This window comes from Nyctereutes procyonoides, unplaced genomic scaffold (assembly GCF_905146905.1).
Source record: "Nyctereutes procyonoides isolate TBG_1078 unplaced genomic scaffold, NYPRO_anot_genome, whole genome shotgun sequence".
Lineage (NCBI taxonomy): Eukaryota > Metazoa > Chordata > Mammalia > Carnivora > Canidae > Nyctereutes > Nyctereutes procyonoides.
This window is the reverse complement of record NW_026575146.1, coordinates 37,921,720-37,945,306: the sequence shown is the minus strand read 5'-3', so window position 1 is coordinate 37,945,306 and position 23,587 is coordinate 37,921,720. Positions and strand designations below refer to the sequence as shown.

At 39.0% G+C, this 23,587-nt stretch overlaps 1 protein-coding gene across 1 annotated transcript in view; it reads right to left on the bottom strand.

The window, feature by feature from the left end:
- The window catches only part of FANCC (FA complementation group C), a 281,314-nt gene that overhangs the window by 39,884 nt on the left and 217,843 nt on the right, over positions 1-23,587 (bottom strand). The window contains exon 9 of the mRNA XM_055311856.1: positions 5,543-5,699. Coding sequence (XP_055167831.1) covers positions 5,543-5,699 — 157 coding nt within the window. The remainder of the gene's footprint in view (positions 1-5,542; positions 5,700-23,587) is intronic.

Sequence of the window (23,587 nt, the reverse complement as noted above, 5' to 3'; positions counted from 1 at the left end):
TTACTAAGGAGAAGCAGGCTCTATGCAGGAAGCCCGATGTAGGACTTGATCCCGGGACTCCAGAATCACACCCTGGGCTGAAGGCAGGCACCAAACCGCTGAGCCACCCAGGGATCCCAAGAAATGACTGTAATTGAGCTGTGAAGACTTTCACGTAGGAGGGAATATGAGAAGTATTTTCTGATTTAAAATCTGACTAAACAAAAAAATAAAATAAAATAATAAAATAAAATCTGACTAAACAAAAACAAAATGAACCCTGTCTCTCTCCCTCCCCCTTTACTCCCTGCTCTTTCATAGGCAAATCTATCTGTGAAGGCAAGGGAGCAGCTTCTCTGGACTCGGCTGGAGGGGCAGGTGGCATGCAGGGTCAGCCAGTGAATGAGTGAAGGAAAGGGCATGAGAACCAGGGTACATCCTGGCCCTGGCATGCAGCAGGGCAGCCAAACACAGCACCACCGTACCACCCAGCCAGCACTTCTCATTCAAATGTGGGCTATAAACAATAGCTTTCTGAGCTCCACAGACGGAACTGTAACTGGAAAACATAACATCCTTCTGATTTGTTGGCCCTGGGAAACCAAACAGTGTGTAAAAAAAAAAAAAAAAAAGGCATAATTAGCAAGTGGCTTTCACTGCTTTGGTGAAATCAATTTTTAAGGTAGGTCTGAAGCTACAAATTACAGTCTTGCAGAATGTGTTCTGTCAAGGAAAACACAAGACTATCTGCTTTGAAAAGTTTTAGTCTACAGAGTACAGGCACCTGGCTGGCTCAGTTGGTGAAGTGTCTTGCCTTCGGCTCAGATCACAATCCCAGAGTGCTGGGAATCAAGCCCGAGTAAAGCTCCCTACTCAGCGGGGAGCCTGATTCTCCCTCTCTGCAGCTCCCCCAGCTTGTACTCTCTCTCCCCCTCTCTCAAATAAATAAATAAAATCTTTAAAAAAAAAGTTTCAGTCTGCAGAGTTAAGTGACAAACTGAGGTTAATACTGCAATTTATTTAGGAGCCACCAGATGCGGCAGGAAGCCATGAACTTGGGGGCAGTTCAGCCCATGGAAGCCAAAGAGTGAGTCTCAAAAGTAAGCAGGTTTTAAAAACTCGCTTCTATTTTTTTTTTTTATAAATTAATTTTTATTGGTGTTCAATTTACCAACATACAGAATAACACCCAGTGCTCATCCCGTCAAGTGTCCCCCTCCGTGCCCAAAAGATTCATGTGCATTTAGAATTCAGGTAATATTAGATTGGTGCCTTATTACTTAATCTTAATGGAAAATAGCAGGCTTTGCAATCTACACAGTTAATGCAATCCCTATCAAAATACCAACAGCATTTTTCACAAAGCTAGAACAAACAATTGTAAAATTTGTATAGAACTACAAAAGACCCTGAATAGCCAAAGTAATCTTGAAAAAGCAAAGTAAAGCTAGAGGCGTCACAATTCGAGACTTCAAGTTATATTACAAAGCTGTAGTAATCAAAAAACTATGGTATTGGGATCCCTGGGTGGCGCAGAGGTTTGGCGCCTGCCTTTGGCCCGGGGCGCGATCCTGGAGACCCGGGATCGGATCCCACATCGGGCTCCTGGTGCGTGGAGCCTGCTTCTCCCTCTGCCTGTGTCTCTGCCTCTCTCTCTCTCTGTGTGACTATCATAAATAAATAAAAAAAAATTTTAAAAAAACTATGGTATTGGCACAAAAACAGACACAAAGAACAATGGAACAGAAATGAAAATCCAGAAATAAACTCATAATTATATGGTCAATTAATGTTCAGCAAGGCAGGAAAGAATATCCAATGGGAAAAAAATAGTCTCTTTAACAAGTTGTGTTGGGAATACTGACTGGGCAGCAACATGCAGAAGAATGAAACTGGACCACTTTCTCACACCATACACAAAAATAAATTCAAAATGGGTTAAAGATCTAAACATGAGGCCTGAAACCATAAAAATTCTAGGCAAGAACACAGGCAGTAACTTGACATTGGCTGCAGTACTTCTTTCTAGACATGAAACTTCTTTCTAGATATGTTTCCTGAGGCAAGGGAAATAAAAGCAAAAATAAACTATTGGGACTCCATCAAAATAGGAAGCTTCTGCACAGCAAAATAAACAGTAAACAAAGCTAAAAGGCAACCCTATGCAATAGGCAAAGATATTTGCAACTGCCATATCCAATAAAGGGTCAGCATCCAAAATAAATAAAGAACTTGTAAAACTCATCACCCTAAACAACAAATAATCAAGTAAAAAAATGGACATAAGACATGAACAGGCATTTCTCCAAAGAAGACATCCAGATGGCCAACAGACACATGAAAATATGCTCACCATCAGTCACTATCAGAGAAATGCAAATCAAAACCATGATGAGATATCACCTCACACATGACATAATGGCTAAAATCAACAACACAAGAACAACAGGTGTTGGCAAGGATTTGGAGAAGAAAACCCTTGTGCACTGTTGGTGGGAATGTAAACTGGTGCAGCCACTGTGGAAAACAGTATGCAGGTTCCTCAAGAAGTTAAAAACAAAACTATCTTATGATCCAGCAATCACACTACTGGGCATTTATCCAAAGAATACAGAACACTAATTCAAGGGCCACCTGGCTGGCTCAGTTGGAAGAGTGTGAGACTCTTGATCTTGAGGTTGTGAGTTCATGCCCCATGTGGGTATAGAGATTACTTAAATAATTTTTTTTAAAAAGAACACTAATTCAAAAGGATATATGCACCCTACGTCTATAGCAGCATTATTTACAATAGCCAAGATATGGAAAGAACCCAAGTGTCCATCAATTGATGAAAGGATAAAGATATGGTATCTATACAAAATGGAGTATCATCTAGCCTTAAAAAAGAATAAAATATTGCCATTTGCAACAACATGGATGGAGCTAGAGAGTATAATGCTAGGCAAAATAAGCCAGTCAGAGAAAGACAAATACCATATGATGTCACTCACACGTGGAATTTAAGAAAGAAAACATAAGCAAAGGGAAAAAGAGAGAGACAAACTAAGAAACAGACTCTTAGTTATAGAGAACAAACTGCTGGTTACCAGAGGGGAGATGGGTGTGGGTGAAGTAGGTGATGGGGATTAAGAGTACACTTAGGATGATCACTGAGTGATGCATGGAAGTGTTTAATCACTATATTATACACTAATATAATACTGTATGTTAACTACCTGAAACTAAAATAAAAATTTTAAATAAAAAAAAGAAAGAAAATAAAAAAGAGAAGGAAAAATAAAATAATAAAATAAAATAAAATACCAGGCTTTCAAGTCCCTGAGAGGCCAAAGAACATCTGGGGAGATCATTTCCCTTTGTAAAACCTGCACCACACTTTTATCTTTTGTTTTTGCAACATTTTGTAACTATAGAATTTCCAGGGCTATTTATGGACAGTCCCAAGAGATGGAGACATAATTAACAATGCTCCATATAAAATATAAGTTACGTAGACCATCACACTTTAATCACGCTCAGAATCCAACTCTAATGTAATAGGCATCAAGTTTCTTCTGAAGGAAAACACAGCAGGCCACTGCTATCTGAGTCTTCGAGATCGCTCTGATACTTCTGCACCGCCTTGTCACTGCACCAAGATACCGAGCTTCGATAAATGAATCAGATGATGCAATCAGGAAGCAGGTTCTTCAGGTTACCCCTGTAATCACTCAGTCATGTCACAAGCATATTCCAGCCTGCCTGGTTTTCTGGCACTGTAGAGCCAGGATGCCTGAGGAGCGTGGCCCACACCAATCAGGGGCTTGCAGCTCTGTACTATAATTACCTCCTTGAACCATAAGGCATAGAAAGGTCACATCCTGCCAATGCCACAATAAATTAAACCAGATAACACCCTCTGGAATCCTCCTTTAACCATAATGGAAGCTCCGAATCCCTACACACATGAGCCTGATAAATACTTTTGTAGATCAATAGACTTCGAAGCTGTCAGCCTGGGGGAGACTAAACTATAAAAGTTGGAGACTGAAGTCCCTGTAGTGCAGTGTTCTTTAGGTATTCCCTCCATAGAGAAATTCCGGTTATGTTGACTTTTCTGAGTTGGTTTGATTCTGGAGCCTTTATTTGGTCCTGTGGTTTTTGTCTGAACATCCCCCATGTCCTTTTTACCTGTGGCCCTTGAGCTTGAGAACGCCCCAGTGAGCACAGATATCCCAGCGTATGAGATCCAGGAAGCAGGCTCTCATGCTTTCTCAATCTTTTGGACCTATCTTCTTGCCTTCCTTTTTTTCCTGTCAAACATAGTAAACTTCCAAATCAGATGGGTTCAATTTGTGCCACTTAGCTTGCAGGTACATGGCTACTGGTGACTGCAACACCACCCACAGACGCCTGGAAGGCCCCAGAACAGAAGCCTGTGGAGTAAGGGGGAAGGCCTGGCAGTCATGCCCAAGAGATGGTGGGCACCTCAAAGAACAACAGGACAGAGAAAGAAGGCAACTGATTCAATTCGGATTCTGTCACTCAGCCTCCAATTTCAAAGAGAAAGAAAACCGGAAGTTCCAAATGAATTAAAAACCAGAAGGTGTCTGGGAGGGGGGTGTTGTGTGAACTCAGCTAACCTAAGAACTCTCCTCTCTCCAAGTCTCAACTCAAGTGGGGAGGGGAACACTCTCTCCTGCCCAGTTTTCCTAGCCCCCAACTGAAGATCTGACTGATCACCATGTCTGAACTAATTTTCTCCACCTGGACAATAGGAAGAAAATCTCTGCACCCTATGTTCCCCAGGTTACAAAAGCTAATGAGAAAACACGTTAGAAACCACTGAGGTTCTCGTAAAACAGATAGATGCCCAGGGAGCACAGCACCTCCTGTAGTTTTTAACTTGTTTTTTCAGGGTGCATTGGTCTTTATTCCTGCTCTTACAAAAATGCGTATCAATTCCACAGGGTTGCCTCCCATGAAGGGAAAACACTCCCAACCAGTCAGGTTCTGAGGACTGCCTGTGAACTGACCCTGGTTTAGGCAATGAAGCTATTCCATTTGGCCACTGAGCCCCAGATTCCCAGGCCTGAGAAGTCCCAAGTACAATGAAGGCTGGGCAAGCTACCATATGGAGGGAAGGTTCAAGGCTGGAAGGCTTACACCAAAAGAAAACTTACAGAATTCTTAGTTGTTTTTATTGTTTTAACTTTTCTTCCAGGGTCTTGTTTTATTTTTCCTCTCATTGTAAGGTCTTTATTTTTTAAGACTTATTTTTCATGTGGAAATAAGAAATACTGTTTTAAAACAGTTTGCCTTAATATCAATTCTTGAGAGTATGCACTATAAGGGGCACCTATCCATCCAGTAAATCTCACACCTCTCCCTGTTTTCAAGACATGCTCCAAGTATGCAGAAAAGCCCCCTATGTTGGGTCTATAACAAAATGCAGACACAACGATTATTTCAAAAGGTGCCAACTGCTCTCTTGTTTATACTCCCCCTAGCTTTGACAAAAAGAGATGATACCTGACATCCTCTTTAAGGATTTTTCTCCTCATGAAAGCCCAGCACGTACCAGCAATGAATCTTTCAAAAAGTATTCGATCCTTCTCAGGAAATTTCTCTCACTAGAGATTAGCTTTTCAAACAGATGCAGTGTTGCTTTTTCAAGGCTGGGAAGGTGCCGAAGCCAGAGGCAGACTACAGCTGACGTAGGGAGAAAAATCTTCTTCCTTTCAGCAAGAATAAACAAAATTTTAAACAGAAATGGGTTACTAAGAAAATAAGATTGAGAGAGATCAAAATGCAAGAATGAGTCCACTTTGTGAATCTTCTTTTCATCATGGTCGTAGTATTTACAGAATCAATCAACATTTACCATGTGTCCATTTGCAAAATAATGTGAATTTGCTTCCAATTCAACTCAAGACATTAGAGAAATACTCAAAGGAAGAAATGTTTTCAAAAAGGAAAAACAAGTAGTAGTGATGTAAGTATTAGTGATGGAACAAGATGGAAAAAGGCCTATACAGCTCCTAACTTGAAAAATAGTTATATCTGAAAGTACATCCTAAGGATTTAAGGATTTAAAATATGGATTCAGACCTGGGTTTGAGTCCCAGGGCCACCACCTATTAACTTGATTACCTTGGGAAAATTACTAAACCTCCAAACCTCAGTTTGCTCATCTGTAAACTGTAAAGTGAGCCTATCTCCCTCAAAGTGTTCCCAGAAGGAACAAATACAATAAAAATACATGTACAGAGATGAGCACAATGTATGATATCTAATAAATACTCAGTAACTGTATTTGTGAATCTGTTGCTTGAAAGTTAAAAAATATTTTCCTTTAGTAATAATTTCATATATGGTGGTTATGGCCTGGTATAGATACATAGCTGATCTCTACCATGATATACTCTGTAGGCCCCAAATATTTTGTGTTGCTATGTTTCCACAGGAGAATGTGGAGGTTCCTCCTGTGTCAGGTCAGTGAATCAGGGGTTCTACTTCCCCTTCTGGGAGGTAGCGTGAGAAGACACCTGTCTAATTCTGAAGCACCGATAGGCTCTGGGCCTGTGGCCCTCCCGTGAGCATGGGGCCTGTCTCGGCCTGGTGAGACTTCCCTTTCTTCTTTCAGCCCAGCTTTCCCAAGGCCTCCTGCCTCTTCACCTGTGGCATCACAGACAGCATAGTGCTTTCCAGGTTCTGTCAAAGATGTTTGTTGCCTTTATGAAGAAAAACAAAAGCTGAAGGCACAGAGGCTCCCTATTACCCAAACTACCCAAAAGCCCCTTCAGGGCTTTCCCTTCACTATTGCTTCTGGGGCCATTTCTCTGCAGGAGCTGGCTTGAAGTCCAGAGAGTGGGTGCAGGGCAGGAAATGAATAGGCGGAGTCACAATCTCCCTCAGCATAACTCCTGTAGACCTTTGTCCTGGATTAGCTCAGGGACAAAGCTAGACAAAGCTGAAGAGTTGGAAGGACTCTCACAAAAGCAGGTAGAGGGGGGATCCCTGGGTGGCTCAGCGGTTTAGTGCCTGCCTTCAGCCCAGGGCGTGATCCTGGAGTCCCGGGATCGAGACCCACATCAGGCTCCCTGCATGAAGCCTGCTTCTCCCTCTGCCTGTGTTTCTGCCTCTCTCTGTGTGTGTCTCTCATGAATAAATAAATAAAATCTTAAAAAAAAAAAAGCAGGTAGAGGGCAGGACAAAGGGCAGGAGGGCCTCCCCTCCTCCCTTTCTCATCTCACATTCTCACTCTTCTGGAAAGTCTTGCAGGATCCCTTTCCCCCACCCTCCCAACACCTGGCAAAAACTGCCACGGTGCTGCTCCCTGACCTGCATCACCTGGCACATCTAGGAGCCAGGCTATGGATGTCCTCACTTGTGCCACTGGTGCCTTGGACTCCAATTCCCATGCCACCTCCCCTATTATACTCGATAGCAAGGAGCTGGTGGTCATCCATTCACGAAAGATGAGGACTTCCTGTGTGGCACTCAGTGTGCTAGGTGCAGGCCAAGCAGCTGGGAACACAGACCTAGTCTGTACCCCTAGCACTCAGGGCCCAGGGGGAGATACACATATACATGTCAAATTGGGGAAAAGGCAGTGAAGGTAAAAGAGATTAACAGAAGGGTCCGATCTAGTTTGGGTGGTCTGGAAAGCCTTGGGATTAGCTAGGTAAAGAGAAGCCAGAAGGCATCTCAGCAGAGGGACTAGCAGCTGTGATGGTCCTGAGACAGGGAGGAGCAAGGTGAGAAGGAGAGAGAAACCCCAGAGTGTGAAGGTGAAGTGGCTTGTGATGAGGCAGTACCACAGAAGGAAGGCTTTGGAATTCTATTCAGTGATAATTCTGGTTCAAAGGACTTCACAGAGAGGAGTGCCAGGATGCGGTTTACAGTCAAAGAGCTTCAGCAGGAAGACCCAAGTGCAGGCCTAGAATGGGTGGGGGAGCCCAGGAGCCCAGGGGAGCCGGTGTTGGCATTACCCAGGCAGCAGCGGAGGAGTGAAGGGTCGCTGGCATGTATTTCAGCAGTAACATTAAGAGGAACTGGCAATGAATCTGATGAAAGGTGGTGAGGGGAGGTAGGAATCAAGGCTGCCCCAGGTTTCTTAAGCAATGAGCTGGATAGACATATTATTTACTTCAAACAAGGAGGAAAGATAAGATTTGTGAATGATTTATTAAGAGCTCAGCTTGCATGTATGAATTTAGAATGTTTGAGGACACTCCAAAAGAATAAAACAGATCCGTGAATATTCAAGTTGAAAGTTCTGGGGAGAGGTCTGGGCTGAAGATATACATTAATGAACGTCAGCCAGCATGGAGTGGCATGAGCGCGGAGAACTCCAAGGGAGAGAGGTCTGCGTAGGGAGCAGAGGGCCCACATTATGCCCTGAGCAGTACCAACAGGTAGCCAAAGAAGAGAAGCTGCAGATGGAGGAGGCAGGAGATACACAAGCAGGGAACAATGCCACCAAGGAAGAGAAGGAAGACCTGGTTCTGACCAGCACTGTTGAAAGACTGAGGATGTGGGGAGGGAACCATATGCATTCCACTGGGCAGGCCCTTTGTGACCTCCCCTAGGACATGGTTTTGATAGTGACCGAAGCCAAGGGCAGTCAGTGTGGAGATGAGGTTGAAGTGCAGCCATTATTGTAGACAGGTCTTCAGAGGGACAGCTGTGACAGGAACACCACCAGGAGGTTGCGCAGGGGCAGCGGTGTGCGGGGCAGCATGGCTGACTGGTAAGCCAGATGCAGAGGAGCAAAAAAGGCTGAAGGACTGGTAGCCACCATTTATTAAGCACTTACTTGAAACCATGCTAAGCATTCTACATTATCCTTATTTTATCCTTATTTTACATAAGACAGGGCAACTGAGGTCAGAGAGGGACAAGAACTCACAGCTACAATTTGAATGCAGGAGGTCTGATGCTGGAGCAGGTTGACACCTCAGGTATCTATGAACTTCTCCACTGTGGACTAGAGAGTGGAAGGTGCTGCTCAGAAGAGGGGCCCGGGCCCAGGGGAGCGAGCAGATGGCATTCCAGGTAAGTCAGATGCCTGGACCCTGCGCTCACTCCCTTCAGTGTTTAGGGAAGTCTTTTCAAAGTCTAGGCTGTCAGTCAGTTTTAGCCACATTAATAGACCCTTGGGAGAGGTTTCCACCCAGCTTTCTATAGTAGAATATCCCTGGACAGGGGCGAGGGCTATCTGTAGTCTCTTTCTTGAGCCAGAATGCTCCCAAGAAGCAGGGACACTCTGAGGCACAGAGGGAACTTGGCTGCTCAATGGCTCCTCCCTTCCCAAACAGTAGGTACATCTTTTGACCTGCATTTATCACATATAATTTTTTTAATCACATCTAATGAAATAACTATGTACATCATTAGACAAGTTTCTCACTTCAGTGAGTTTTTGTTTTTCTTTCTTTTTTTTTTTTTTTTTTACTTCAGTGAGTTTTTCATGCAGCACCATTCCCAGGCCTCTGAGCAGCCATGTGCATTGTGTGATTTTTACCATAAGGTCACATTAGTTGAATGATGCCTGACAACACAAAGGTATGAGCTGTTGAGAATGAGTAGTAAATATGAAGAAATGTAAAAAGGAAGCTAATGTAAGATGATAGTTCCATTAAATATCTGAAATAAAGTATATTGCTTAGTTAAAAATTTACATAAAATCTGTAAAATTATATATTCAAATTAGTAAGTATATAATATTTTTGTTCTATAATCAGTTTAAAAAATGTGTATGGGGGGATCCCTGGGTGGCTCAGCAGTTTGGCACCTGCCTTTGGCCCAGGGCGCGATCCTGGAGTCCCAGGATCAAGTCCCGCATTGGGCTCCTGGGCATGGAGCCTGCTTCTCCCTCTGCTTGTGTCTCTGCCTCTCTCTCTCTGATGAATAAATAAAATCTTTATTTATAAATAAATAAATAAATAAATAAATAAATAAATAAATAAATAAAGTGTATGTTAAAAGTATGTTTTTATTATCCTTCATTCAGAGGATATCCTTTATTATTTGCAGTGATTAAATTTATGGACCCATGGTTGATATTTGAACAAAACAATCTATTTTGCTCTAAAAAATAAAAAAATTAACTCTTTATAATCAATACTGGTAGTGAAGAAATCACCAAGAAAATGACCTTAATATACTTACAAAACTGAATTTGGCTGGACCAACACATTGGTATTATATAAAATGTTCTAAAAGTGTACTAGGATGATTTTGAAATTAAAAAGGCAAATCACATTATATGTCAATTATAGCTCAAAAAACTGAAGTGGGAGGAGGCAAATTATGAAAGAAGAATGCAAATGGCCAATAAAAATATGCAGATTTTTGAGCCTTTTTAATAGTAAAGAAAGGTAAACTAACACAGCTGTCATTTTCATCCTTACACACCAGCAAATGTTTAGGAACAACATCCAATGCTAAAATAGGTACAGGTATGTTCTCAGAGGTGAGAAGGGGAATGGCTTTGCTCTTTTGGTTATGCATATCACCTAATGAATTGTAAAACAGACATCATCCTGACCTTTGTAACCATACTTTTGTGAATCTGCCTGGCAGAAATAAAAGCATCAGTTGGAGGATATTTACTGTAGCAATGATATTAAAAAAAATTAAAAACAATTTCAATGCATCTGTTGGCAAGCAGGTGAATAAATTAAGGCCCATTCATATCAGAGAATATGTTCCTATTTTATAAAAATGAGCTGGATCTATATCCCTTGAGGGTTATCCAGATCTATACCCATTGGTTAAAAAGCAGGTTCCAGAGTCATGTGTATGTGTGATGCTATTTTTATTTTTAAAGCCACTTAAAGAAAGAGGAAAAATTGTTTTATACAGATTTCTATGTTTACAAGACTGTAAGATATGGTTATCAGAAGTACTAGAGGGTGATAATGGGAGATAATTAACATTTTCTATATATACTTCTATATTGTATTATTTGACATGATAAAATGAATATATATTTCTGTGGAAATTTAAAAAGCCAGTAAAGTAACAAGATAAAAAAAAATGTTTTAAGCAACCTTGAAAAATTTCATTCTAGAAATACTAAAGCTGTCCTTTTTCTACTCTAGCTATACTTACTCCACCTACCTAGCCTAGATACAGATCAAAATGATGAATTCAAGAAAAACAGGGTAAGATAAAAACCTGGCTCTCCCAAATTCCTACCTAATAATCATGGTAAGTTTTCTGCATTATAGCTATGTTTTAGGAAAATGAGATTGGGTGTTTGGGACTTATGTGAAATACATTAAAATTTTCTCATTTAAAATATGAGGAATAGGATCCTAGTTAGTGCTTTCACATAGAACATGAGCCTTTTTTTTAAAAAAGATTTATGAGAGAGAGAGAGAAGGAAAACACACGTTTGTGACTGGGGGGAGGGGCAGAGGGAGAGAATCTTCAAGCCGACTCCCCATGGAGTGGGGGAGCTGACATGGGGCTCGATCCCATGACTCATGAGATCATGACCTGAGTCAAAACCAAGAGACGCCCAACCCACTGAGCCAACTAGGCGCCCCAAACATCTGAGTCCTAGTAACAATTTCTGACACAAAGCAGGAGAAGCTTAAGAGGACACCTGCTCTTAGATTCTTCTAGATAAATCCCTCCTTGGCATTTAGAAACTGTACTTTGTTTCTCCAAAAACTGAGGCTGTTGTTTGCCCCATCTTTTGCAAAAAGAGGCAGTATATAAAAAAATTGGTTCAGGTAATTATTAAATAATTTTGGTTCCAATTATTTTTTAATAGCTACAATAAAACCGAACATGGAATTCAATTCTTTGCAAGAACAGTTCCTAATGAGGGCAGCGCCTGTCAGCAGGGAATATCAGAAAGGCAAAGGGAAGAAGCTTCCTCACTCAAGACAAACATAGGCAGTACTTCCACCCTTCCAAACCAGAAAGAGATAGGGTTGTTTGGGTTGCCAGAGAAGCCCAGAAAAATTGGGATCAGCTTTTCTGGAGAAAATTCCAAGGAAATGGAAAGAATACTCTCTATTATATTCCAAAGGTTTCCATGAAAATTTTATCCAAGAAGTATACCAAATTTGAATAGTGTGCCATCGTTACCACTTATAAGTTGGGGAAGTCCAATTTCAAAGAAAAGAGCAGTAACACCAAGCAAAGAAAATGTCCAAATCCAAACATACTGGAATGTCTATTATAAACCATTCTCAGCAGGGTTTTTTTTTTTTAAGATTTTATTTATTTATGAGAGACACAGAGAGAGGCAGAGACATAAGCAGAGGGAGGAGCAGGCTCCATGCAGGGAGCCTGATGTGGGATTCGATCCTGGGACTCCAGGATCACGCCCTGGGCTGAAGGCAGATGCTCAACTGCTGAGCCACCCAGGCATCCCTATCAGCAGGTTTTAATTGAAAAGTAAACTTTTTCAATGACTAATTTTGTGACCACATCTTATTAAGGTTAAAAAAAAAAAGAGGATCACAGGAAGTATCAGCAAATGGATGGCGTTTTAGTTACTACTATATTTCGTTGCTACCTTTCTGTCCTTAGTATTACACTAGCCTTTCTTCATTTATAGACATTCACCTATATTATTTGACAACACTTAAAGCCTGATTTTTCTTATCTGAACTGAAAAAGCACAAAACTGAAAGCTTGGTCAAAGATCAGCCTATTCTTATAATTTCTTTTATTTTCCTGGTAAGCACCTTTGGAGGCTGTATTAGTTCTTTCAACAACAGGATTTTCTTTAAAAAAAATTTTAATGGGGAATAAAAAAGAAAAAAATATATATATTTAGTATAATTCAGCAAAAGGAATTTAGCTTACATTTAGCCTTAGTTCAGTGATATTTCCATTAGAAGGAAAAGATATAAGCTTGAGAAAACCTAATAAAACATTATAAAAATAATATATTACTAAAGTCAACAATAATAATAGCGACATGTGAATAGTTACTGAGTGTTTACTCTGGGTGTGAGGCATCATGCTAAACATATTACAGGCATGAGACCCATTTAAATACAATTCAATGTGCCTGAGACAGCCTTATGTCTATTACCCACCACAGTTATAAAAAGGAAGCCCCCTTTGAACTCTGCAAAGTGCTTTGGTCTAGATTATGATTTAGTATTTAACATCCACCAGTCACACCGTGAGGCCAGTCCTGCATCCATTCTTCCTTTCATTTGTTCAACTGACATTCATTCTAGTATGCAGAAAAAAACTCTCCACTCGGTCATCAAACACCTCAATATTTTTTTAAAGACTGTATTTATTTATTCATGAGAGACATAGAGATATATATAGAGAGAGGCAGAGATATAGGCAGAAGGAGAAGCAGGCTCCATGCAGGGAACCCAATGTGGGACTCCAGAATCATGACCTGAACTGAAGGGAGACACTCAACTGCTGAGCCACCCAGGCATCCCCAACATCTCAGTGTTTTTGAAGCAATGGATTTAGATTTACTCTATAGGGCATGTCATACTGAATTACTTATACTCCACAGACCCCTGGAAGGATTTCAGCAGCCCTCCCAGAAAGGTTGTATTGAAGTCTACAGCCTGCAGGTGGCTTGAGGGTAACTCCAGGAATAGACCTGAGAAGTTAAGTTTAATATTTAGGCCCAGAAATTAAAGATTTCCTTTAGGTTATCTCAACTGCAGAGAGGGGCAAACATCTGCTGTTTAAAAGAAGACAGGGAGCCATTTCTGAAAATACATGACTGTATTTGGAAATCAAGGCCACAGAACCCGGCCAATTGGACAACAGATGAAATTCCACTGGGGTACTGTGGTAGGCAAATAGCTGTAAGTCTACACACAGGGCAGGGCACACTGATTAAAGAAAGTATGTGGTTTCTAGATGACCACATGGTACATTTGGGGAACTGCTCAAGGGGCTGGGGGGAGAACAGTGTTGGGTATGGGGGTGGCAATTTGCACTGATGGATTGAATCAGCCTCTCCATGTCAACATGTGGCTGGGATGCTCTGTCATGGGAAAGTGTCCATGGAAAGGTGCCAGCCCTTACACCACTATTTGGGGAACTTGCTGAGCTGAAGCCATTGGAATTGGACAAGCTGAAGGCCACCCAGCATTTCTGGACTGTCTGTCCCCTATGGATTAGCAAACATAATTTTCCAAACCAAATAAATTTTATTAGTTGCTAAGGGAGAAAATGCTATCAGAAGTAAAATAAACAGCAAAAGAGTTCAGGCCTACTCATGAAGACACTGCCCTCAGCTTTCTGTCTGAGAACTGCAGGTGGGGCAAAAGTAGCTATTTTCTGAGCATGTCTCTTTTTTCACCAGTAATTTCTGAAACAATTTTGAAAGGTTTCACAGGGGATGCCAAGGGGCATTCTCCTCCCACTTCCCTTTAATTCAAGTCTAGAAACACAGGTGGCTAGGACCCTATAATTTGATGAAACATTACTAAATAAATCAGAAATAAAGCTGCAATGGTGAAAGGCAAAGAGCATTTTACTTTAAATACTTTGAAAAATTGCCTTGGAGTATGAGAAATGAAAGCTGGTGGGGTAAGCCACTAGAACCTGAAGTATGTACTCAGGAAAATGATGTGGAGCACATTTACCATGTTATACTAACTTTTAAATTGATTATTACTCAGTATCTTACATAAATGACAAAGATAACTGATCAGACTTCTCAAGAAATCTAGACTTACTGGGTAAATTTTGACAAAGGCTGAGAGTAGGTAGAAAAAAAGACTACATTTTTTAACCATGAGAATTATGTTTTGACTTTTTCTCAACATCAAATAATTTAACCTTCTGTTTCTTTTTTTAAATCTTACCTTAACAAATTCCAAATTATAACATTTTTTTAAAAGATTATATTTACTTATTCATGAGAATACACAGAGGAGAGAGAGACAGAGAGAGGCAGAGAGCCAGAGACACAGGCAGAGGGGAACCAGGCTCCATGCAGGGAGCCTAACGTGGGACTTGATCCCAGGTCTCCAGGATCACGCCCTGGGCTGAAGGTGGTGCTAAACCGCTGAGCCACCCAGGCTGCCCCAAATTACAACATTTCATGTAAAATGAAATTAAAACTTACATTCTCACATTAAGAGTTATACATGAAAAACAGCAAATACTTTAACAGTACTTACTTCTTCTAAGCTAACTGAAAGAATAATGGTGATTTGAAGATGTTCATTTTCCAAATGTGATGATATAATAAAAATCAATTTAAAGATGGGGAGAAGATATACTTATTACAGCAAAAAATAATGATAATAATAAAAACCCAAAATACAATAAAACCTTAGTAGTAAAAAATGCCTAAAACCTAGACATGTGGAAAATATTTAAAACACTCCTTTAAGATCAAAAAGTAAACACAAACAGGGACGCCTGGGTGGCTCAGCGGTTGAGAGTCTGCCTTGAGCTCTGGGCATGATCCCAGAATTCCAGGATCTAGTCCCACATAAGGCTCCCTATGCGGAGCCTACTTCTCCCCACTGCCTGTGTCTCTGTCTTCTCTCTGTGTCTCTCGTGAGTAAATAAATAAAAATCCTTAAAAAAAAAAGTAAACATGAACAAATGGAAAGACATAAGTGTTCCTGGACAGGTAGACAGAAAGCCTTCATGTCAGAAAAATGACAGTTTTTCCACAGTTAATCTATATATTTCACATGAGCCTCCCCCAAACATTAGCTATCTTTCCTAAAGCTAAACACAATGGTTTCAAAGTTTATTTAAAAGATAAAACAAACAAGAACTGCCAGAAAACCTGAAAAGGAAGATAAATGGGACAATTAGCTTTATTTTATAATAGGTATATTAGAAAGGCTCCATATTAAAACGAAGTAGTACTGGTGTGTGAATATACAACAGGCCAAAAAACCAACAGAAAATAATAAAATGCATGATTAAGAGGGCGAGGGGTTTGCATCCTTTATCATACTTGAGATGTGTAAAGCAACCATATTACTTCAACAGATACTTTGCAAAACAAAAACAGAGAAATTGGGGACCTAAAGACTAAAAGAGACTTTTGAACCTATCAGCCAAAAGCAACATGTGAACTTTGGACTCTGATTCCAAAAGAACCAACTGTAAAAAAAAAAAAGAGAGAGAGAGAGAGAGAGAGAGAGAGAGAGAAAATCAAGAGAATTCACTGACTAAATATGTGATGGTGCTAAGGAATTAGTATCAGTTTTTAAATATAATAATGGTATTGTAGTTATATATATATATTTTTAACACACCACATACATACTTTCAGTTTCCTGTTTCCCATGAAAGGAATTTGAAGTTATCACCCTATCTTAACAAAAAGTACAAAGCAGAACAGACTAAAAAATCAACAATCCTTCTTGCATCTTTAAGAGAAGGTAAAACATAAACCTTGCAATATATTATAATATATATTTAATATATAATATATATTTAATATATGTATATATTTAATATATTATATTAAATATTAAATATATTATATTATATATTATAATATTGCAAGGGATAAACCTTGGCCTCCACAACTGAGAAGACTGATAAGCAAATACAGTGACTTACTGGAAATTGTGACTTACTGGAGTAGAGATCCACAAGTAGAAACTGCCATAGGAACCAATGCCAGGTAGAAAAAACCTTAGCCGTAATTAGTGAATGGCTGGAGGCTCAGTGTGGACAACTCTGGGAGTTAAAAACTCTAGTGGGATCCACTCATGGAAGACTCCCACAATATTATGAAATTTGCCTCCAGAAGCTTAACCAGCTTCTCACAGTAAACACTGGGAGTCAATCTACTTGGACTTTACATTTTGAATAGATAGAGCGCTATGTTCTTAACAAGGTCTGCCCTCAAGGAAAACTAACCAGAGCCTAACCTCATGGGGTATTATCAGAGTCTAACAGACCTGGGGGAAGGCAAATATTCTATCCAGTTCTGGGCATTTGCCCTAAGGGGGAGAAAAACATTAAGAAACTTGTGTTATGTGTGTGACTATAATAAATAAATAAAATTAAAAAAAAAGAAACTTGTGTTAAGTTCAGAGTTCAGAGGCATAAACTCACTAAAGACTGAGACTTATAGAACACTTCCCCTCTGCTTGTCCTTCTCCCCAGTCTTGTTTGCACACACTCTCTCTCTCAAATAAATAAAATCTTTAAAACAGAAGGTATTCACTATCTGTGAAGATGTATAATGTTATGTGAAAATGGATTTGGATTAATTACAAATGTATATTGCAAACTCTAGGGCAATTATGAAAAAAGGTTTAAAAAAAACACCAAACTAAAAAAAGCCTATTTAAAGCAGTCCCCTTTACCCAATACATTATATCTAGTTGTCAAAAACAATGACAAGGCATATCAAAAGGGAAAAAAAAAAACTACAATTTTAAGAGACAGAGCAATACTCAGAACCAGACATGCAGAGATATTAGAATTATCAGTCATAATTAAAAAGAACTATGATTAAAATGCTAAGAGAATTAACAGCATGCAAGAACAGATGAGCAATGTAAGCAGAGATGGGAATCTTAAAAAAACAAAAAGAAATATTAGAGATCAAAACCACTGTAACAGAAATGAAGAATGCCTTTGGTAGGCTAAACCGTAGACTGGCTAGGAAAGAATGTCTGAGCTAGAGGATATATCCATGGGAATCTTAAAAACCAAAAAGCAACTCCCTCCCAAAAAAAACCCCCAAGAAAAACAAATAACCCAAAGACTGAAAAAAACAGAACAGAATATCCAATGAATGTGGGACAACTATAAAACATGTAACATATGTGTAATGGCTGTACTAGAAGGAAAAGAGGGAGAGAGAAAACAAATTTCTTTTGAAAACAGTAACTGAGAATTTTCCAAAATTAATGTCAAATTCCAGGAAGCCCAAAGAATACCAAGTGAGATAAATGACAAAAGACTGTGCCTAAGCATATCATTTTGAAGCTACAAAGAAATCCAAGATAAGGGAAAAAAATTGTGAAAGAAGCCAGAGGGAAATACATATTTTTTTAAAAAGATGATTTATTTTTAGAGAGAGGAAATAGTGGGAGGAAGGGCAGAGAGAGTGGGAGAAAGTCTTCAAGCAAACTCCCCACTGAGTGCACAGCCCCACCTAGGGCTTGATCTCATGACCCTGAATCATGACCTGAGCTGAAGAGTAGGACACTTAACCAACTGAGCCACTCAGGCGCCCCTACATCTTAACTATAGAGAAAAGAGAATTATATCCAACTTCTCAGAAACCATGCAAGCAAAACAAGAGTGGAGTAAAATATTTAAAGTGTTGAAGGAAAAAAATATATACCATCTAAAATTCTGTACTCTGTGAAATTACTCTTCAAAAGTGAAGGAGAAACAAATGCTTTCTCAAACAAAAATTGAGGAGTTTTGTTGCCAGTAGACCTACCCTGTAAAAAAAAAATTAAAGGAAGTTCATAGAAAGAAGAAAAATAATACAGGTTAGATACTCAGATCTGTATAAACAGCATCAAAGAAAAAATAACGAAGGTAAAATAAAAACTTTAATTTTTCCTATTCTTAACCAATATAACAGAGAACAGATTATACAAATAATAAATAGAAACAATGTACTCAATTATGTACATTTATGTGTGTATGTATGCTTAAGTGTACTTACATATAAGTGAAATGAATGACAATGACAGAAGACACAGAAAGGAGGAATTAGGATTATTTTGTTATTAAAAGGTACTCACACGGTGCATGGGTGGGTTCCCAACTCTTGGTTTCAGCTGGGGTTGTGATCCCTGGGTTGTGGGATCAAGCCCTGCGCTGGGCTCCATGCTCAGCATGGGGTCTGATTGTCCCTCTCACTCCCCACACTTGCTTGCATGCACTTCCTCTCTCAAATAAATAAAATCTTTAAAACAGAAGGTATTCACTATCTGTGAAGATGTATAATGTTATGTGAAAGTGGATTTGGATTAGTTACAAGTGTATATTGCAAACTCTAGGGCAATTATGAAAAAAGGTTAAAAAAATAAAGCATAATGGATATATACTAAGAAAGAAGGTAGGACAGAATGGTTTCATATTAAATGTTCAGTTAAAACCACAAAAGGCAGAAAAAGAATGGAAGACAAAAGAAGGAACAAAAAGCAAGGATAACAAATATAAAACAGTAAGGAACATAGCATATTAATCCAACTATGTCAATAATCACTTTGAAACTCAATGGTCTAAATGCACCAAATAAAAGATAGTGACTGGGTGCCTGAGTGGCTCAGTTCATGAAGCATCTGCCTTTGGCTCACGTCATGATCTCAGGGTCCTGGGATCAAGCCCCACATCGGGCTCCTTGCTCAGTGGGGAGCCTGCTTCTCCCTCTCCTTCTGTCCCTCATCCTGCTTGTAGGCTTTCTCATTCTCTCTCTCTAATAAATAAATGGATAAATAAAATATTTAAAATAAAGAAGGCTGTCTAAAACAAAATTTAAAAAAAGATGAGACTGACAGAGTAGATCAAAAACTAAAACCCAACTATATTTTTTCCACAAGAAACCAACTTTAAGTATAAAAAAAACATACAGATCAAAACTAATGGATGAAGAAAAATATACCATGCCAACACTAATCAAAGGAAAGAAGGAGTAGCAATATTGATTTCAGACACAGTAGGCTTCTGAGCTAGTAAAGTTACCAGGAATAAAAAAATTCATTACATACTGATAAAGGTGTAAATTCTCCAAGAAGATATAACAATCTTTAATTTATATGTGCCTAATAATGGAGTGTAAAATTACATGAGGAAAAAGAAACAGAATTACAAAGTAGATGAATCCACTATCATAGCTGAAGACTTCAACATCACTCTATCAGAAATAGACTGATCCAGTAGGCAAAAAATCTGTAAGAACACAGGTGAACTCAATAACACCATCAATCATAAAATAAATAAAAAAAAACACTTCAATAAACGTTAAGGTGCATGTGGAGTATTAAAATAAATCTATTTTATAAAACGAAAAAAAATAACACCATCAATCTTTTTTTTTAACACCATCAATCTGTATTTATTGCCATTTGCAGTATACTTCATCCAAACACAAAATATGCATTCTTCTTAAATGCACATGGAATATTCACCAAGACAGACCACATTCGAAAATATAAAACACATGTTTATGAAGTGCCTGGGTGGGTTCAGTTGGTTAAGCACCCGACTCTTGATTTCAGCTCAGATCATGATCTCAGGGTTGTGAGATGGAGTCCCACAGCTCTGCACTCAGCATGAAGTCTGCTTGGGATTCTCTCTGTCTCTCTCCCTCTGTCCCTCCTTCTCTTCCCTCCCTCCCTCCCTCTCTCTCTAAAAAAAACCCAAATAAATGAATAAAACACACTCTCACAACTTAAAATAAATAGAAATTATACAATGTCTGATCCCAGATCACAATTCAATTATAAACTAGAAATCAATAACAGAAAGATAACTTGAAAATCCTAAATTATGAAGAGATTCAACAACACACTTCCAAGTAACACATGGATGAAGTAAGAAACCTGAAGAGAAATTTAAAATTATTTTGGGGTAGGCCAAGTGGCTCAGTGGTTTAGCGTTGCCTTCAGCCCAGGGCGTGATCGTGGAGACCCGGGATTGAGTCCCACGTCAGGCTCCCTACATGGAGCCTGCTTCTCCCTCTGCCTGTGTTTCTGCCTCTCTCTCTCATGAATAAATAAATAAAATCTTTTAAAAAAATAAAATTATTTTGAATTTAATGAAAATGAAAACAATTTATCAATATTTGCGGGATGCAACAAAAGTAGTGCTTAGAGTAAAATTTATAGCACTAAATACATACTTAGAAAATAAGCAATATTTAAGATCAATAACCTAAGCTTCCACCTAAGGGAGGGAGGGAGGGAGGGATATATATTCATTCATTCATTTATTTTTGAAGTATTTAGAAAAGAAGAGCAAATTAAATCCAAAGTAAACAGAAGAAAAGAAATACTAAGAATTAAAACAGAAATCAGTGAAATAGAAAACAGGAAATCAATGAAACCATAAGCTGGTTCTTGGAACTGATCAATAAAATCCATTAAGTCTCTATCCAGATTAGAGCATCTCTTTCTGGTCATGGGTGCTATAAACTGTCCTGTATTAGGGCCACCTTTTTGCATCAAAGATGTCTCAAGAATTCTTTCTTGAGAATCTTTCTTTCACTGGCTCTGATCTCACCTCATCAAAACTCACCTATATTCCAAAACTACATCAAGATGATATGTCCATTGAGAATCATCTAGGGTGAAACTTACTTAGGTCATGATTGATATTCTTGACTCAGTCCGCTCATACAGCCACTCTGCACTGAGCAAAATGACTAGAAGGAAGAACTCACCAGAAAAGAAAGAATCAGAAACAGTACTCTCTGCCACAGAATTACAGAATATGGATTACAATTTGATGGCAGAAAGCCAATTCAGAAGCACAATTATAAAGCTACTGGTGGCTCAGGAAAAAAGCATGAAGGATTCAAGAGACTTCATGACAGTAGAATTTAGGTCTAATCAGACTGAATTTAAAAATCAATTAAATGAGATGCAATCCAAACTGGAGGTCCTAACGACAAGGGTTTAATGAGGTGGAAGAAAGAGTGAGGAACATAGAAGACAAGCTGATGGCAAGGAAGGAAGCTGAGGGAAAAAAGAGAAAAACAATTAAAAGACCATGAGAAAAGGTTAAGGGAAATAAATGATAGCCTCAGAAGGAAGAATCTACGTATAATTGGGGTACCAGAGAGCGCTAAGAGAGCCAGAGGGCCAGAAAGCATATTTGAATAAATCATAGCTGAGAACTTCCCTAATCTGGGTAGGGAAACACGCATTCAGATCCATTCAACATTTAATAGTGAAACTTGCAAATTACAAAGATAAAGAGAAAATCCTTAAAGCAGCAAGAGACAAGAGATCCCTAACTTCTATGGGGAGAAATATTGGATTAATAGCAGGCCTCTCCAAAGAGACCTGGCAGGCCAGAAGGGCTGGCAGGATATATTCAGGGTCCTAAATGAGAAGAACATGCAGCCAAAAACATTATATCCAGCAACGCTCTCATTCAGAATAAGGAGAGAGAAAGAGCTTCCAAGATAGGCAGAAACTGATATAGAGTATGTGACCACCAAACCAGCTCTGCAAGAAAATATTAAGGGGGACCTGTAAAAGAAAGAGGAAGCCCAAAGAAATAATCCACAAAAACAGGGACTGAATAGATATTATGATGACACTAAATTCACATCTTTCAATAGTTACTCTGAACGTGAATGGGCTACATGATCCCATCAAAAGACACAGGGTTTCAGACTGGATAAAAAAGCAAGACCCATCTATTTGCTGTCTATAAGAGACTCATCTTAGACCCAAGGACACCTCCAGCCTGAAAATGAAAGGGGTGAAGAACAATTTACCATTCAAATGGTCCTCAAAAGGAAGCTTGGGTAGCAATCCTCATATCAGATAAATTAAAGTTTATGCCAAAGACTGTAGTAAGAGATGAAGAGGGACACTAAATCACACTTAAAGGGTCTATCCAACAATATCCAACAATATTCGCATAAATACGAATATTTATGCCCCTAATGTGGGAGCTACCAAGTCTATCAATCAATAACCAAAGTAAAGACATACTTAGATAATAATACACTAATAGTAGGAGACTTCAACATGACACTTTCTGCAAATGACAGATATCTAGGCACATCACCAAAGAAACAAGGGCTTTAAATGATACACTGCACCAGATAGATTTCATAGATATATACAGAACTTTCCATCCAAACGGAATTGAATACACATTCTTCTCAAGTGCACATGGAACTTTCTCCAGAATAGACCACATACTGGGTCACAAATCAGGTCTCAACCGATACCAAAAGATTGGGATTACCCCCTGCATATTTCCAGACCACAATGCTATGAAACTAGAACTCAATCACAAGAAATTTGGAAGAAACTCAAATATGTGGATGTCAAAGAGCATCCTACTAAAAGATGAATGGGTCAACCAGGAAATTAGAGAAGAATTAAAAAGATTCATGGAAACTAATGAAAATGAAGATACAACAATTCAAAATCTTTGGGCAGCAAAAGCAGTCCTAAGAGGGAAATACATCGCAATACAAGCCTCTCTCAAAAAATTGGAAAAAAACTCAAATACACAAGCTAACCTTACACCTAAAGGACGTGGTGAAAGAAGAGCAAATAAAACCTACACCAAGCAGAAGAGAGATAATAAAGATTTGAGCAGAACTCAAAGAAATAGAGACCAGAAGAACTGTAGAACAGATCAACAAAACCAGGAGTTGGTTCTTTGAAAGAATTAGTAAGATAGATAAACCATTAGCCAGCCTTATTAAAAATAAAAGACTCAAATTAATAAAATCATGAATGAAACCGGAGAGATCACAACCAATACTAAGGAAATACAAATGATTTTAAAAACGTATTATGAAAAAAAAATGTATTATGAGCAGCTATCTGCCAATAAATTAGGCAATCTAGAGGAAATGGATGCATTTCTGAAGAACCACAAATGACCAAAACTGGAACAGGAAGAAATAGAAAACCTGAACAGGCCAATAGCCAGCAAGGAAATTGAAGGAGCCATCAAAAAC